Source organism: Oryzias latipes, chromosome 21 (assembly GCF_053564925.1).
Source record: "Oryzias latipes strain Hd-rR chromosome 21, Olatipes_Hd-rR_3.1".
Lineage (NCBI taxonomy): Eukaryota > Metazoa > Chordata > Actinopteri > Beloniformes > Adrianichthyidae > Oryzias > Oryzias latipes.
This window is the reverse complement of record NC_136257.1, coordinates 13,225,293-13,243,753: the sequence shown is the minus strand read 5'-3', so window position 1 is coordinate 13,243,753 and position 18,461 is coordinate 13,225,293. Positions and strand designations below refer to the sequence as shown.

Sequence of the window (18,461 nt, the reverse complement as noted above, 5' to 3'; positions counted from 1 at the left end):
TGAATACAACAGATTATTCAATATATTCAAACTTTCAAATCACACTCCAATTTAAATAATACAGCCTTGATTTCTATCATTACATGTTGCTTAAAAACAGTATTTTTCACCAACCTTCAGTTCAAAACTTCAGCCATGAACTAGATGGTATTAAATGTTGCAGTTCCCCAAAAGACCACTGGATTGTAATGGGGAGCAAGTTAGCCTCATAGCCTCCTATGATTTCAGGGCCTATATCATGCTTTTCCTAAGCCTTTCAGAGTAAACTATATCCACATATATGATAATATGTGACCTTTGGCACACTAAAGAGCATTTTTTAAGGACATATGAGTTGTTTTCGTAGTTCATTTTCCTACCTGGAGACAACTCAATCTATGAGGCACCGCCTTTCTCTCCTTGTGGATGCCGCCCATTTCATCACGTCACCCTAGAGCCGGCCCGCTAACGTGTCTGCATTTCGCCCACGGAAACAAACGTCATTCAAACTTTCGCAAAGATGGATGTGCACATTGTGCATATAAAAAGAGAGCTTTTTGCAAATCACGGCTAACTCCACAGAGAAAATGGGTGTGTGTGTTAGCCTGGGGGTGGGTCTGACAGCGCAGACTCTTCCTGGAAGGGGCTGTTCTCACTTATCTACGTCACAATGTGAGAACCCCCTCGTTTTCATTGATTTGGAGGGACTGGTGCTTAGAGGGCAGGTTTATAGAGGAATACTCAGAAATTTATGAATGGACAAAAATACCAGTTTAGGGTTGTTTTTGTTAGGAATTAACATTATAATAAACTTAAAAGCTCGCACAGTTGATGTTGCATGAAATAGGCCCTCTAAAAGTGGTTTCAAGGATCTTTTTGACGGTTACAGCTTTATTTCATCTTTATAAGCTTAAAATTCCACATATAACACTGTTTTTCTTTTATTGATCGACTGATTAGATCGGTTAACTGAACTATAAACTTGATCTTGTCCACCTTTGGTTTCAGAAATTTGAGTTGGGAGGTCAAAGTGGGGGTTCATAAATACTTTTCAGAATCCAGGAAGTGGCATCGGAGATCAACTGTCCATTGTGTAAATGACTTCTGTTTACAACACATGATTAATTGGGTCATTATTGCTTTTGTTTAGTAGCTTTTAATCATAAAGGTGTATAAATTAAACATGTATGACAAAGACATTTTGTACTACATTGACCATAATCATGCAGCTTTTTAAGCCTTAATACAAAGCCCAAAAATGTTTTAAATGCTTAAAACTTTAAAGGGAAAGATCAGAAGCTTGACAAGAATGTTTCTGCTTGCTCTCACTTTATATAGATTTGTTCCATACATGACTTAAATTCCAGTGACTTTCATAAAGACCTATGCCTTGGACAGAAGCCACAACCGCCACCTATTGGCGTAAATGAGATGAGAGACAGAAACAAACAAAATGTAGCCTTTTACAAAGAATGTGAAGGGCAGTGTGATCATTGTCATGTGAAACCTCCTAAGAGAAACGAAGCAGCAAGAATCTATGTTGCAATTTTAAAGTTGGCCTACCCTTAGTTATTAATCGATTTTGTTGTATTTGACACCGTTTGTTCTAATAATGTGTGTAATTTCCAGGAAAAATGTCAGGTAGTTGATGTGTAAGAAAAAACGCACACGAATTACTCTCATTTGTTTTTTGAATGTTAAAGAGAAGTATGAGACATTTGCTGTCATTTGACCCAAAATGGAAATAATTCAGTTGTCTTATTGACAAGAGGGTCAATATTTTTAACTTCTCTCCTTTTAAGTCCCACTTCAATCATCTTTTGATCTATTTTTAAAGTATTCCAAATAGCCTTTTAATTATGATTATGCTGCTTTTAGCAAAAATGATAAGCTATGTGTCGTTTTCTACAACACAGTTTCTGCAGAGAGAGGAGTTAATCAGAAATTCACCTCTGAGTTCTGGGTGGGACCGTTTGTTCGGAGCAAGCCCACTCCCACTTAATTTTCTTTATATTTGTCCTCCATCATCAGAAAAATGCCACAAGAACATATTAAAAACAACAAAACCACCTTATTAATCATTACGGGTCTTTAATGGAGACTTTTGTCAGTAGTTCACATGCTGAATAAAAGGTTCTTCTGTTTTTTACTTTAATAAAGGGTGTCAAAGGAGAGTTTAAATGTCTTTGTCCATCTGTCTCTACAGGAAATGGCGGTGCGAGCGCTGAAGCAGACCGGCAGCAGGAACATTGAAGCGGCTTTGGAGTTTATCAGTAAAATGGGTTACCTCGACCCTCGTAACGAGCTCATTGTTCGTGTCATCAAGCAGACTTCGCCAGGTACAACAACAACGATAAGATGAACTGGATTCATGAACTTAGAATGTCCCATTGTTATTTGGATTTGTTTGCCTATTTATTTACTATTTTTGTTTGCACTGAAGGGCTTGTTTTCTTTTGCTTTTGTAGGAAAAGCTGGCATGCAGAATGCAATGGACCACCGGGCTGCTTTAGAGGTTTCCAATGAGGCAGTAGCCATGCCTCCATATCATCAGATGGGAGCTCCTATGTATGATGGAGCAGCAGGATATGGCCCTGAGGGCGAGATAACCCGACCCTACATGGGGGCTCCCCCTGTTATGAACTATATGATGCCTCCTTCTAACACAGCTCAGGGCCCTGCCATGGGAAACCCTCTGGGTCGACCCCCCAGCATGGGCAGCTATCCACCAGTGATGGGCTCTCAGGGCAACCCAGGCAACAACTTGTACCCCCCAGGGGCTCAGCAGAAAGGTTATTCCAGCAGCATGGAGCAGAACGGGCCCATGATAACCTACAGTGTCCCTGGTCAACCATTGCAACTGCAGGCTCAGCCACCAGGGGGCCCTGTTGCTGCGTCACACTATGACTATGGCCATGCCAGGCAGCACATGATGGAGCCAGCAGGCTATGGAGTAAAGAGAACCCCTTCTTTTCAGAACAAGATGCAGCCACCCCCAGATAACTACGTCAACATGCAAGGGAAAGCCGGCATGGGTCAGAACGGGCCAGGAGGAGGGGGCAGTGGCTATCCCACTAACCTGTACCTATCTTCTCACTCTCACCCCCGACAGGCTAGCCCCACGTCCCACCAGGTGCACATGATGTCTCGATCCCCTGGTGGGGTGGGAGTCATGGGCCCTGACTTCTCAGACCTGCCCCAAAGTTTGATGGCGCCCTCCAGACTTAGCCTTAATATGGAGCTTTATGAACACCACTGGGCAGGGCCTCCAGGTCCCGAAGGTGCCCCTCCAGCCAGGCAGTCCCAACCCCAGGGCCCATTTAGAGGGGAGGTTCGTGTTCCCAGCAGAACCAACTCGTTCAACAGTCGTTCTGCAGGCCCAAATGGGGTACGGCCTTCGCTGGCTGCACCCCCTACCGCTGGGAAGCAGGACTCTTCAATGGGCCCCCCCAACACCATAACTACTGTCACCTCCCCGCCCATCCAGCAGCCAGTGAAGAGCATTCGTGTCATGAGGCCAGAGCCCAAAACGGCTGTAGGACCATGTCACCCCGGCTGGATGACAGCCCAGACTCAAGAGGCAACAGAACCTCTGGCCTACATGCCAGAGGAGCCATATCCTCTAGAGCCTGCTCAGGAGCCTCGCTGCCCTCCACCACCATATCCCAAAAGTCTGCTCAAGTCTGGAACTGGCAGTGATCCAGGGGCCGCAGAAGGAGCTGAGGCCATGTGTGGAGCTCCAGATCTCAGCAGCCCTGCTACGAGAAGCACACACAGCGGCAGTGATGGGAGCACAAAGGCCGACAACAGCCAGCAGCAAGTGAAAAGCAAGATGAAAATGGGAAAGAGTGAAAAAACAGTGAAAGACAAGAAACAGATCCAGACCTCCCCAGTTCCTGTGAGGAAGAACGGACGAGATGAGGAAAAGAGGGAGTCCCGCATTAAAAGCTACTCTCCCTTTGCCTTCAAGTTTTATATGGAGCAGCATATCGAGAATGTGATGAAGACCTACCAGCAGAAACTCAACCGCAGGCTTCAGCTGGAACAGGAGATGTCTAAGGTAAGGACACCATGTGAGGAAGCACATTAATAATCCTGGATTTCAATCTTGTGGAATGCTATGGAGGCAGTTTGTCTGTTAAGCCATGTTTACACCGCGCGGCAACACGCGTTCAAGCTTCCAATGAAAAGTCTATGCAAATGTATGTTTATGCGTGTTTTGGGGGTTTTCACGTTCAAAACTCTCATACTCACGTGTAGCTACGCAACCTTCTACAACCATTTTTACCATTTACACAAACAAAACGCACGGACATTAAGAACACGATCACAGTTAAACCCGGTCAAACTTTGACAGAGTTGGTAGGGACGTATGGATGGCATTCCTTTTAATTCACTGAAGTGCCAACGGTTTGCAAAGTGATCTTGGAGGAGAAGTTAATGAAAGCGGTTTGTGTTCGGCTGGAATTCTATGACACCAAGTCTTTCAGAGATCGGAATAGAGCTGTGAAAAAGCCAGCCTGGAGCAAGTTTTACCAGATTTACAGCGCTTTGACATTTTACACTAAACCTCTTCCATCTGCAGGTGGCGGACATGTGCTAGGAAACAGCAGGAAAAGAAAAAGGAGCTCCACTTTGCTTGTCCAGTGTGAACACCATGGGCTTAACGCGCATTTAAGAATGCCATTCTTGAAGCAGATCCAATGCCCAGTGTAAACGTTGCATTTTTAATTACAGAGACTAAGAAGTGAATGAACTCTCATTTATGTGATTTCATTGTTTTTTTCAGATTGATAAGCCATGAAACTAGACTCAAACAATATGTAAGCTAGATAGATGGCTTAGATGACCGGTTGAGTTCAGTTCATACAATAGTTTAAACTGCTCCAAATTTGACGTTTCACAGCTTTTTGAGTCTGCACTTCTGTAACAAACTATTATTTTTGTCCAGGCGGGTCTGTCGGAGGCAGAGCAGGAGCAGATGAGGAAGATGCTGAACCAGAAAGAGTCCAACTACAACAGGCTACGGCGTGCCAAAATGGACAAGTCCATGTTTGTCAAGATAAAAACGCTGGGTATCGGTGCTTTTGGGGAAGTGTGCCTAACACGTAAAGTAGACACTGGTGCACTTTATGCCATGAAAACGCTGCGAAAGAAAGACGTTCTCAACCGCAACCAGGTGACATAATGTGCATTTTATACAACATCTTTTGTTAAAGTAAGTTGCTGAAATGTGCTGTTTTTATAGATGACATTGATGGATCTGATTTTGTGTGGCATAGGTGGCTCATGTGAAAGCTGAGCGGGACATCCTCGCAGAAGCAGACAATGAGTGGGTGGTACGTCTGTACTACTCCTTTCAAGACCGTGACAGCCTCTACTTTGTCATGGACTACATCCCCGGAGGAGACATGATGAGTCTGCTCATTCGGATGGGAGTCTTCCCGGAACATCTGGCACGCTTCTACGTGGCCGAACTGACTCTGGCCATTGAGAGTGTCCACAAGATGGGCTTTATCCATCGTGATATCAAGCCAGACAACATCCTCATAGATCTGGACGGACACATCAAGCTGACCGACTTTGGTTTATGCACAGGCTTCCGCTGGACACACAACTCAAAGTACTACCAGAAAGGTAAACCAGCTTTTGTAAAGAGAGGCAAACTCTAATCTTGTTGCTGATGGCAGGAAGCATTTATGTGGCATGGTTTCTGCGCTTCTGCCCTCAGGGAGCCATGTCAGACAGGACAGCATGGAGCCCAGTGACTTCTGGGATGACGTATCCAACTGTCGCTGTGGCGACCGGCTCATGACACTGGAGCAGCGTGCCAATCGCCAGCACCAGCGCTGCCTGGCCCACTCTCTGGTGGGAACTCCTAATTACATTGCTCCGGAGGTGCTGCTGCGCAAAGGTGGGTGAAAATGAGAGGACAGCTGTCGGCTGTCTTTCAGCTTTTCAGATAAAACTGATCCCAAATGAATACTTTGGTTGAGCGACAATAGAAATGAACAGTTGTGTTGCAAGGTCAAAATAAACAAATGACCTGAACTATGTTTTGCAACAGCACATTTGAATACATTTGTTTTTCTTTAGATTAACTTTAAGTTATTTTGTCTTTTACTGCTTTCTTGTTTAATGTCAAAGCAAATGTTAAGAGTTTAGGGCTTTAAAGTAAAATTTGAGTGAATAATACCTTAAAAATAAAACTGTTTTATTCGTTTCTGGGGTTATCATAAAATCATTTTGCAATTTTAAATGCTGGCAACTGCCTTATATTTGATATTATGTTTTAAAAAATACTCAACCACTAATGCTTCTTTTTTTCCTATTCCGAGACATGAAAAACCAAAGATTTATTAATTTTGTTAACTTAGTCTTATTCAGTGTCAGATGGTTCTACAGATCTACTCCTGTTAAACAGAGGCAACCTCCATGCAATTTGTGAATCCTACATGTTGTTTTTATTAGTCTGTTTGTTTCCTTTGTTTTCTTCTTTTGAATATTCTTGAATATTTGGGGATAATGATCTTTACCTCACACCTGAAACAGAGCTAGAGGAGGCTGAAAGTACTTAGCTGTTGAAGTGTTTTTGGTTTTAAAGTGAGTGTGCATCTAGAATTGTGTATTTGTGTGCAGGCTACACTCAGCTCTGTGATTGGTGGAGTGTGGGGGTGATCCTCTTTGAGATGCTGGTGGGACAGCCGCCGTTCCTCGCTGCAACACCTACCGAGACCCAAATAAAGGTCAGTGGAGCAAAAGCTCTAATCAGACAATCTGATGAATACATGTCAGCTGTTGTAGATCAGCTGCAGCATCAAGGCCAGGTCACATTGAAAGCGCATTCACACCAGGGCTGTTTGTTCTGGACCAGCGTTTGTTTCCTCCGGTACTCCACAGTGTTTGTGCAGGTGTGAAAGCTCTTTAGTGCGGCCCAGACAAGCCAGTTCTGATTCTACTGATGGGGGTTCTCTGTTCTCTGTTGTATACTGAAAATGTCCCGCATTATTATCTGGAATTTTAGGAGTCGGGAGAGAATTCGTACGCCCTATTCTTTTTAATGAGAGATGGCCTTCGACCTTCAGCTCTAGAACGACCCAACAAATGTTTGTCCCATCCATTTGTCCATTTTTGAAAAAGTTTGTGTTTGATCGCCTTAAACTAAAGCAGGCCCACACCAGTTTGTTGGCTTCTCTCTAAAGTGCAGTGTGAAAGCAAAGTAAAGAAATCGGATTTTGACAACTTTAACATTAATATTGGATAACACTCAATGGAACCGAACCTCACAAACTATTCAGGCGTTTTTAGGGTGTATTCAGACTGATCACATTTGGTCCACTTAAAGTGAACTAGAGTTCATTTCCCCTATTAATCCAGAACAAATTTTTATTCTGAATACACCCAAGAGGATCCTGGTCCAGGACCACCGCTGCACCAAAGTAACAAGTAAAAAGTGTTGTTCCCGATGTTCAAAACTGGTAATCAAAAGTTTTAAGAAGTTAACTATCACATTGTAAAGCTCAGCACGTTCATCTTTCTCTTGTTGCTTCAACCATCTTCCATAGTTCCTGGCCAATGACTGAAGAGATCTTTGGTCACATGCTTTTGTTTCGAAGCTTTGGTCCAGAGCAGAATGGTCTGCTTAATGCCAGTCTGAATAAGACCAAACATAAGGTTTAGGGCTCAATCAGGACCAGATTAAGCAGATTTGATCTAGAATAAAGGAATACACCCTTAAACGTCACATTTTTATTGTCAATGCATGTCATATTTCTCTGCGTGAGACGTTCAGGTGGATGCTAGCATCAAACTAGTTGTTACTCTTTCATTTAAAATTTACACTTTAATGTACAAGTTAAGAGAAACAGAATTAAAAACCACACTTAACAAGAATTGGCCTTGAACTTTGCAAATTTTACCAAAGACGGAGTTGGGAGAACTGCTTCTTATACGTCTGGAAGTTGAGTCGGGGCATCTGGACTTAATTTCTTGGATGAGTCATGAAACATTTCAAGGAAGAAGATTTTAAATTCAGATGCCAAGACCCAACTTGAAGTGAATGTGACAGGGGGATCCTTTATTGGCATAATGCCTCTCACGTGATTTATTGTTCCTTTTCTGCTGCAGGTTATTAACTGGGAAAGCACGCTGCAGGTCCCCGCTCAGGTCAAACTGAGCCCAGAGGCCGTGGACATCATTGGTCGTCTGTGCTGTGCTGCAGAGGACCGCCTGGGCGCCAACGGTGCTGGTGAGATCAAGTCCCACCCTTTCTTTGCCGGGGTGGACTTCTCCAGCAACCTGCGGCAGCAGCCGGCACCCTACCGGCCCAAAATCGCCCACCCCATGGATACATCCAACTTTGACCCAGTTGAGGAGGAAGGCGGTCCAGGAGCTTGGAGCGACAGCGGAGACAGCACCCGGGCTTTGGACGCACTCTGCTTCCCACATGGGAAGCACCCGGAGCACGCCTTTTACGAATTCACCTTTCGCAGGTTTTTTGACGACAACGGGTGTCCTTTCCGCTACCCAAAGCCCCTTGAGGCCGGAGAGCTGCCTCTAAATGGAGCTATGGGCCCAGAAGAGGAGGATGAGGGTCAAGAAGAAGCAGAGGAGGAGGAAGATGAGGAGGGAGAGCAGGGGGAGGGGTGCGAGCCGGTGTATGTGTAAAGGAGTAGCTGGTGTGCTTCCTGTCGCTGCTCCTCTCAGGTGTATGTCTGCACGTGAGCTGTGCAGGTGTGTGATTTTAGCTTGTGTGCTATGAAAGTTGGAGCAGGATGGGTGAGCACTGCCCCCTTGTGGAAGACCTTTGATACTTCAGGTAATAAACTGCTCCGATCCAGGACCAAGAGACAATCTTCTGACTGAACTAATAATGAAGAGTGGAGCAGAGGCGGAAAAGGACAGGACAAATAAGTTTATATCCAAATGGAAACACTGCTTTTGATTTTAAGCATTTCTTCTGGCTTTTTCAAGAGTTTCTTTGTGCCATTCCTCCCACCATTGGTCTTATGGATGACTGAAATGCCTCCCCTCTGACACGGGAGCTTCTTCCTGTTCCAGCCAGAACAGCCATCACTTGTTTTTCTTTCTCAGCTGCTGCAGAATAAGCTACAATAACACAATGGTGCATGTTCACACACTCATACGTGCTTCTTCATCACACCTCACGCTCCGTCATAAGAGCCGAAAAGAACACTGATGTTTCCGCTCGTCCACTAGAACTGACAAAGGATTTCCTTCTGACGTCACCTGCGCAGAAAATGTCATTTATCTCCCGCTGAGAGTTGTGAGGTATATATTTGTTTTTTTTTTAAGAATAAATATTAATATTTATATTTGTTTAACCTATTTTATGTTACCATATTTGCCACAACTTTAACCCAAATTTTATTAAAACCAACAACATTCAACAAGAGTTGTATTAAAGCAACGTTTTGTATTTAAATGCACAATTTTTATTCATAAGAATCCTCCTTAGAAACCACATAATTCAATATTATTTGAGAAATCTGAGCCTAATCTACGTAGGCTTGAATCTGTCATTGCAACAGAGGCTTTTGTCTAAGACACACGTCTCCTCCAGCGTTCAGTCACATCTCCTCGTCATGACAACAGCCAAATGTGATGAAATGACTATGTGCAATACAGATTTACATGTAAATAGTTTTATAAACACTTACTATGCTTTTGGTTTATATCTTTATTCATTCTTATCAGTTACAACATGCTGCTTATTATTGTGTTTGATATCATTTTCCACTTTATTATAATGGTTTTTACGGAAAGGGGGTTTTCAGCGTGTTTGACCTTCTCAAAGTAAAAAGCTGCGTGCCTTTCTTTAATGAATGTTGACGATGATGATGATGATGGTGGGCCCCGCCCCCTCCACTGCTGCCGGGCTGGTCCTGACTGCAAAGGAGAGGCGTTTGGTGGTTTCCGGCTCAGACAGGAGCGATTCTGAGGAGGTGTCAGGAGATGGGGAGCAGAACGTTTGGCTGTAGGGAACGTCACTGGATAACAGAAAAGCTAGCTTTTCTCTGGTTTCCCCAATTCCCACAATGTTAAACTTCATCCAGTAATTTTAGTACACTTTATTTATCCCGACTGATCTCAAGTTTTGGTGTGGTTTCTTTCAGCTCTTACTCCACAGAGCTCTGCTGCTCCGCACGTGACGCTACCATTTAATATCAATCCGCTTATTGACAATCAGCGAGCAGTACGTGCTCTCTTTGTGTTGAAGTGAACTTTTTGTTATGTTGCTACCAAATTATTCCAGCAGTATTTTGAACTTCATGCTGCCTAAAGTCTGAGCTGTTCTCTCTGGGCGAGCGATGTGTGGTTGAGATCAGGCTTTTGATTGGCTTTGCTCATTTTTCTGCCTTTTTTTTTAACAGGAGCAGCACAATCTTAAATACAGCTATCTTATTTTGAAATCTATTTTATTTGGCTCTGGGAAGACTATCGTTTGCAGGAGCTGTGTTTACATGCAGATATCCATCTCTTGGTTCAGATCCTGCCGTGCATCTTTGAGTTGCACAGATCGTATTTTTAAACCTTGTAATCAGTCCAGGTTTAGAAAAGATTTGCTTCATATTTTCTTAGACCATCACAATTGCTGCATAGTTGCACAAAATCTTCCATTTACTGAATGAAAATCCTGTTTGCTGGTCTTAATTCCTGCATGTAAACACAGCCGGTGTTGTGCTCGGGCTTCAGAGACCAGCCGCTCTCCTACAGACTATTTAAAGAAAGTATTATTACAAAGATGAAGAGTTCAGTCGTTGTTCCTTCAGATTAGCTTTCAGATCGTCTGCATTTCAGATGGATGGAGAAGAAGCTTTAGAAGGAGAGCTGCAGCTCTCCAAAGAGTGTGTGAGCCCAGCTGTGTGACTGGTGTGTTTTCTGGTTCAGGCTTTGAGTGACGATTGACAATCTTTGGTGGACTGAATGTCCTCTGTCTCCATCACCTGGCCACCACCTACTTATCCATCTTTTTAATATTGTATTTCTACTTTAAGGAGCATCAGCTCTTTTCCTTTGTGTATTTTACAATTCTGTTACTCTTAAAAAATATATTTATACAGAAATTCATATTTTTTGTATCTATCGTCTTGTTTTGTCCATTTTCGTCTGTGGTTAAAATCCATCAGTACACAGTATAATTGGTGATGTAATTATTGACAGCTATCTCTTTTATACTTTCATGTTTGAATTGAGAATTTGTTTAAAACATGCTTCTACTGTCCTTGTGTGTAAAATATATGTATAAATTAAATTAACCGCCCTGGACTTTACTGCATTTCTTTGTGAATGGAGCATGGAGACATAAGTTCTGCGGTCATGGTAACTACATTTGGTTGGTTTTGGTGCTTTAAATGCATTAATAAAAGAAAATCTTGCCTTCTTTTACTCATAAATGTGCAGAATTAGATCTTTTTGGGGAATGGGAGCTCCAAATATATAGAACTGAATTTCCTTCCTTTTGAAGTTTTTTTTTTCTGTTTGGAAACCCCCTCCTTTTTTTAAATGGGTGAAAACAAATGTTTAAAATGAGAATATGAAGATTTTTACTAAGTGAGCTTATTTCAAATGTTAAGTCACAAGTTTCAAAGTAATGGCAGAGGGTTAAATGTATCGTGGTGGTGAGTTTTAGTGCAGATTTGACCTGTAGGTCATAGATGTTGATGGCATGACAGTGTTGCACTTGGACTCTTCTGGATGAAGCCCGGTTGCTGTTCATACCACTTACGCACCATCTGAGATGCTGGCTCCTAAAATGAAGACTGCGCTGATAAATCTTTTTACCCTGGAGGACAACTTTAATGATGACTAACAAGAATATCGCATTTGCATGATAAAGTGTCATCTAAACTTCATGGTACCCAAGAACGGTTTTCACATTTCATTTTTATCCTTGAGTAATTTTGTTTTTCTAATATTCCACATTCTCTTTGACAGAAAATCTGCACCATCTTTACTTCTGGTAGACACAGTTATGTTAAAACCAAATGTGTTAATAAAGCCACACAATCTCTCGAGTGATTTTATTTTTTTTTTTTTTGTCATTTTGAATTCCCTTGTCCCACTGTTTTCAGACTGGTAGCAGCATCAAGTTTGAAATGTAATGGCTAACATGAGAAGTTTGAATGCTTTTGCTGATTAGGATATTGGCTTGTGAGTTAGATTTCTTTCATTTTGATATTCCATTAAAAAAAAACCATCCCATACGGTCTATTTAATTTTTTTTAGGAGAAAAGATAAATGGGTAGTTAAAAAGACAGACACAATTGAATCGGTTAGTTCAAAAGGGGCCCAAGTCCACAATTTTTCAAAATAGAGATTATATGTTCTCTGGTCTTCAAGGGAAAAGCTATCTGATTATGTGCAAAAAAGTCTCAAAGTAATTTATTGACTTTGCTTGACATTTAAAATGCATTAAGTGCAAAATTCCTGGACTTGGGCCTCTCTTGCATGGGTTTAGCTTTATCCCATAGATGGCAGCACTAGTTATCCAATATGGCAGCTCCCCTGTTTAATTCAAGAAGGGCCCGAGTCCAGAGAATTTAGTTTGCTAGTCCTCTGAAATGATAAAAGTGAGGTGCTTCATATTATAGCATTTGTAAGCTATGAACTGGTGCTAAATCTGGGTAAAGTATTAATCATTTGGTGTAACCTCCCTTTAAGCTATGCAGTTAAAATAATTTCCTGGTAAAACAAACCTCTTGGACTTGGGCCCCTTTTGAACTAACCGATTCAATTAATAATACAAAATGGGTAAATTATTTCCGTTTGTTATTAACCTAATTAAAAGACAGCGAACTCTGCTGGGTTGACCTGCAGCAATGCTGTAGACTATAAAAGATTACTCCCAAAGATTTGAATCCAGAATGACTCTACAGTGACTTCAAAGGCTTTTTTTTTGGGACTGACAGACCAGTCATTTCCTGAGGGGAAAAAATAAAAATTTTGGCATGGACTTTAGCTTTTGAAGTGCTACAAAAATGCATCACTTTTAGCTGGTTTTGGTTACACATTTTTTATACATTTTGTAGAAAATCTTAATAAATCTCTGTTCTGTATTCAAATCTTCTGATTGATACAGTTTAATAATCTATCAACTTTTAAGGAGAATTAATCATTTCAGTCTCCTTTTAAAGTGGAAATACATCAGCATTAATCATTTAGTATTTACAAATTAAAAGCTATTTTTGTATTTTTTTATTTCTGAATGCTTTGAGTAGCCAACTACCAACATGTTTAGTGTCACTAACATGTTGGCATCAAGAACGGATGTGTAAGTGCTGACAGCTGACACTACAGGAACTTAAAGCAGCTTAAAGAATAAAAGAAAGGCCAAAGTTGTTGCTCAAACGTTTGAGTTACTTTTTTGTATCAACTTATCTAAAAAAAAGTGGAACATAAAGACATTTGTGAACTGTAAGTAAGTAAGTTAAAGGAAACCAAAAAGAAAATACAAAACCCAGAATAACCAAAGAAATGTTAGTATTACTAACAATTCAAAAATAAACCCTTCAACATTTGTGAAATAGTGAGAAAAAATGATTAAAGCCCATAAACAGATTTCAAGGTGACAACTTAATTCAAAAACATTTTTTTATGGTCACCAATGCATCAGTGAAAGAGTTTAGTTGTTGTTGTTCTCCTTTTGGCATATCCCTTTAGGGGTCTGCACAACAAATCAGCTTTCACTGATTCGCACATTCACACCGGATGCCCTTCCTGACACAACCCTGTATTTTATCTGGGCTGGGGTCCGGCACAGGGAGACCCAGACCCGACCTCCCTTGTACCAACAGTTAGGCAGAGGTGCAAAGGATCTTGCCCCAGGACCCACACTGGAGATGTCTCGGGAAACTCTGGTTTCCCATTTGCCAGTCCTGCACTTCACCAACTGAGCCAAGCAGCTGCTATCATTTTTTTTTTAAATCTTACAAAGTTTTGACTTTTTCCTGATAATTTTCCTCATAATTTTACTTCTTAACATTCGAAAATTCTGACTTTATTTCTTCATAATTTTACTACTTTATTTAGTAAAGTTTTGACTTTTCCTCATAGTTTTACTACTTTATATTGTAAAATTTTGACTTTTTCTCATAGATTTACTACTTTCTTTGGTAAATTTGGACTTTTTTTTCTCATAAATGTACTACTTTATTTAGTAAAATTTTACTTTTTCCTCAAAATTTCACACTATTATCACAAAGTTTTACCCTTCTCCTCAATTTTACTACTTTATTTTGTAATTGTTTTACTTTATTTAGTCAATTTTACTACTTTATTTTTTAAATTTATGACTTTTCTCATAATTTTACTACTTTATATTGTAAAATATTGACTTTTTTCTAATAATTTTACAACATTCTTCTTAAATTGTGATTTCTTTTCCCTTATAATTTGAATACTTTATTTAGTGAAATGTTAACGTTTTCTCATAATTTTACTACTCACTACTATAATTGTTAATTCTTCTTCTTTAATGTGGTACCAATACTCCATCATTTTGGCAGATGAGACACACTTTCAAGCATTTTTCCATGTTGGCATCTACTTTTCTATAACAATTTCTATAAACGTCTATAACAATATTGCCAACTTCTATTTATTCAACCTATAGTACAAAACTAACAAAAAATAACTCGTACAATATATTAAAAGCTGTTTTTTTAAACTAAATAGGTTCAAAAACAAAAGACTCTGAGCTTCTGTTTGTCTGCTAAACGGCACTAAACGGAAGAAAAAGAGATTTAAACTGGGTTTATGTCTGCTGAGAGCTTTTTGCGGCAGAAATGCAAGTAGTGTGCACTGCACGCGGAACTTGCCGCGCGCGTTCACATTAAATATACCGGGTTGCAGTGGCGCCGTAATCCCACAATGCCGAGCGCCCGGCGCGTCATTGGAGAGGGACGATGATGGCGGCGGTCAGTGCAGCTGAAGTGATCACACAGCTGGAAAGCGCTGCCAAAGTTTTAATGGTGAGATATTCGTGTCGGTTCCACGGCCTCTGCGGTGGCGCCGCGTGCGTGTAAAGTTTGTGCGGAGTGGATTGGAGCGGTTCGAGCGGCAGGCGGGCTGCTGGGTGTCAGATCATGGGTCCAGCTCGGAGAGCGGTGCGTGGCGCAGCGCCTCGCCTGTCACCGTCCCGCTAAAGGCGGAGAATCAGCTCATCAGTCCCGCATTGCATGTCCGGTTTTCCTCGTCGCCTTTTAACCATTTTCACGTGTCTTCTCGGTGAATCGCCGTCCCCCCCCCCACCCAGAATATTCCGTGGTGTTTCTGCCTCTTAGCTGCTAATTAAAGTAGAAAAAAAGTCTGGACTGGAGTTTTGTGGGTTAGGCTTCATTTAAGCTAATCCGGAACTTTTATACTCAAACGACGTCAACACTTGTTCCACACTGGAGCGAAGAGGCTGAAGTGCGCAGCTTGGAGCATGTGGTTCGCCATGTGCAGAGAGGTGATGGGAAAACTGAGCAGCTTCAGTCTCTTCTTGTCTTTCATTTTGAAATGTCTTCTGAAACTTTATTGTAAAATGTAAGTCCGTGCTTTGGACATCCAGAACAACAGTTTGCACGTGCCGTTTACATTCAATAGTTTATGATGATAACGAGACAATCTTTGAACTATTATAGTGTCAATGCAGCTTTGTTCTTTCAATGGAATCCATTAAGAGAATCGAGCTATACATTAAACAATGTAATGTTGATTCATAAAATCTATGCTTCAGATTTAAATAAGCGAGCAGAGTTTATGTAAATATCACTAAGTGCGGAATAGCAGGTAAAAAAACAAGCTAAAATAAGAAATGAACCAAAACAATGGATTACAGTTTTATATTAGATATCATGTAAAAATGTGTAAATTTATTATCAATAATTTATTCTTTGTTTATATTTTTGTTTTTTCTTATGTTTTTTTTCATAGCAGAAAAATGTGGTTTTGGCATGGAAATAAAAATGTGAATTTATGTAAAAAAGAAAAAAGGCTATTAAATCATACATAAAATCATATTTAATCGCAATCCTATTAAGCATTCAGGTGAAGACTTTTAAGAATGGCTTCGTCCATACCAACTGCCCTTATTGGGTGGATTTGGACTGCATCCTCCTATGGACTCTTGCATTTCACCTGCACCCCCCCATGTGTTGGAAGGAGCCAGTGCATTAACCTTGCTGACACCAGAGTGCTGCGTAAAGGACAGCATCACATCAGCATCACTCCTACGTCATAATTGCGTGTAACTTTCATTAACCTTTCAAAGACTTCACGATACACCTGCCCCCCACACACAACAATGGGACGTTCCATTTTCATGGTGTCCCCTAAGGTGGCTTTCCCTTAAGACACAGCCCCTCCTCTCTATGACCCTCTACGGGCCCAGACAACCCAAAAGCCTGCAGCATCCATACAGGTTAACCCCCCACACAGGTGCATGTGACTAAGCCAGAACTCCTTGGGTTAACGGTATAAATTGTTCTGGCGTCCTTCGGCTTAAATGATCAGTTGTTCTCAGCTTTCATGCTGAATTTTGTTTATGATCAGAAAACGGAATTCTGCGTATTAATCACTATATTTTCTGCTCTTTCCTTTTCTGAAATGTGTGACTGGTTGGTTTGATTTTAAGGTCTCTCTAATCTGGGATTCACATGGTTTCTTGAGAGTTTGACACACTTGGAAGGTTTAGAGAAGTCCTGACTTTCAAATCTGGTCAATAAATAACGAAGTGAAGATTTGCACTCTGATGTCAGTTATAGGAATTGGTTTATAGAGCCGTACTCTTAATATTTCTGATCAACTTAAATACAGTTATTAAAGCAGTAGTAAATCTACACTTTACTATTCAGTCTGCTTTTTCTTTGGGGGGTCTAGGGTTGTGTCTGAATTCCCTCACTACTTAATGGACTGTAAAGGGAATTCGCCATTTTTTTTCAAGGTGTCCAAATCTACAATTCCAAAATTCAGCTCTCTGAAAATTAGATATAGATATAGATCAAATATAGACCACAATGCATTGTGTTTGAGAAAGAAAAAACTGTATTTAAATTTTGTAAATCATCCAAGTTTTTGTTATTTAAACTCTGTCTTCCTAAAATGTTCATTTTTATTAGGTTTTTCAGCAAACGGATGACATCATATTTGGCGATTTTAAAAAAAAAAAAAGAAGAAAAGTAGTAAGCATGTGTCTGAATTACCGGTGTGGGTACCGGATCGACTCGGGCTGCCGGATGTTCTCGGGGTCCTTCGACCAATGATGACGTCACACTATTTGATGGCTGTAAGTTGCCACGACCAATGAGTTAACGTCGCAATATGTACATGAGTTAACGTCGCAAAGTTTTTTTTAAAAACTTTATTATTAATGTATACTTTATTATATACTTTATTTATTGTACCTCAAAGATCAATCAACAATGCCAAACAAAAGATATTAACATAGAAAATAAAGAATAAAGGAAATAAAAACAAAAAGATAATGAACATAAGACACAAATAAATAAAAGAAAATAAGTAAAATAAAAATAAAATAAAAGAACATAGAACATAGTCTAATACTGGTTAGGGGTACTCGTGAAGTTTGTATTTCTGAACAAAACTAAGCAATTTCAAGCCATTCTTTTTCATGTAATGAAGTGACTGAAAGTAAAAACAGAGCTCTTTATGAAATGACGACGTCGCTAAGTAGTAAAATCGCTAAACGTAAAATCGCTCGCTAAGTAGTTTGTCCAACTGGTGTTACCGTAGGGTGACGTCGAAGGACCCCCGAAGGACACCGAGAACATCCGGCAGCCCGAGTCGATCCGGTACCCACACCGGTACGTTAAAATCCAGGTTATTGGATTGTCCTGCACTAATATTACTTATTTCACAATTCAGTTCAAACCTCAATTTTTGGGTCACAGTTTTATTTGGGTTTGATATAAGATTTGTGTAGTACACACAAAAAACAACAAACAGACTGGTATGCAGTAGGGATGCATCAATTGTCTTTCCTCTCCTCAGTTCACTTGTGTAACATTCGGTTCCGCTTTAAACAGAAAATGGTGGCATCCTGTACTATATAGTCTTTTAGGGGTTAGGGAGTCATGAGGGAACGCAGCCCAGCAGGATCTCAGCTTATGAAGTGTCGCATGAACGGACAGAGCAGGTCAGGGGAGGCCGAGGTTTATAGTGTGCAGAGGTCACCAACTTTCCATTAGACCCCCCCAAACCTCTTGAGATTATTTTAAGGTTACTGCATAGAGAGCTTCATGGAAGAGGTTTCCATTGTTGAGAAGCTGCAACCCAGCCATGCCTCTGCAAAGCCTCTGAAGTAGTAGTGTGAGCACACTGCCTTTGAACTCTAGGGTCTCGAAGGAGATGCATCTGCCAATCTGATGGCAGGTCAAAACAAGTTTTTACCTGGGTTTTTAAATGCAACTATCAATAAAATTCAGCTTTTTTGGTCTGTTCTTCAACAGGTTGTCTCA

The 18,461-nt window shown here is 40.8% G+C and overlaps 2 protein-coding genes across 2 annotated transcripts in view; both read left to right on the top strand.

The window, feature by feature from the left end:
- lats2 (large tumor suppressor kinase 2) overlaps window positions 1-11,268 on the top strand; it is a 31,122-nt gene extending 19,854 nt beyond the window's left edge. Inside the window, exons 3-9 of the mRNA XM_011489447.4 lie at window positions 2,186-2,318; window positions 2,448-4,039; window positions 4,931-5,158; window positions 5,262-5,616; window positions 5,711-5,893; window positions 6,619-6,725; window positions 8,107-11,268. Of these exons, the coding sequence (XP_011487749.1) occupies window positions 2,186-2,318; window positions 2,448-4,039; window positions 4,931-5,158; window positions 5,262-5,616; window positions 5,711-5,893; window positions 6,619-6,725; window positions 8,107-8,646 (3,138 nt within the window). The 3' untranslated portion in view covers window positions 8,647-11,268. The remainder of the gene's footprint in view (window positions 1-2,185; window positions 2,319-2,447; window positions 4,040-4,930; window positions 5,159-5,261; window positions 5,617-5,710; window positions 5,894-6,618; window positions 6,726-8,106) is intronic.
- Window positions 11,269-14,813: 3,545 nt separating this feature from the next.
- The window catches only part of xpo4 (exportin 4), a 71,524-nt gene continuing 67,876 nt past the window's right edge, over window positions 14,814-18,461 (top strand). The window contains exon 1 of the mRNA XM_023950593.2: window positions 14,814-14,972. Within this exon, the coding sequence (XP_023806361.1) occupies window positions 14,907-14,972 (66 nt within the window). The 5' untranslated portion in view covers window positions 14,814-14,906. The remainder of the gene's footprint in view (window positions 14,973-18,461) is intronic.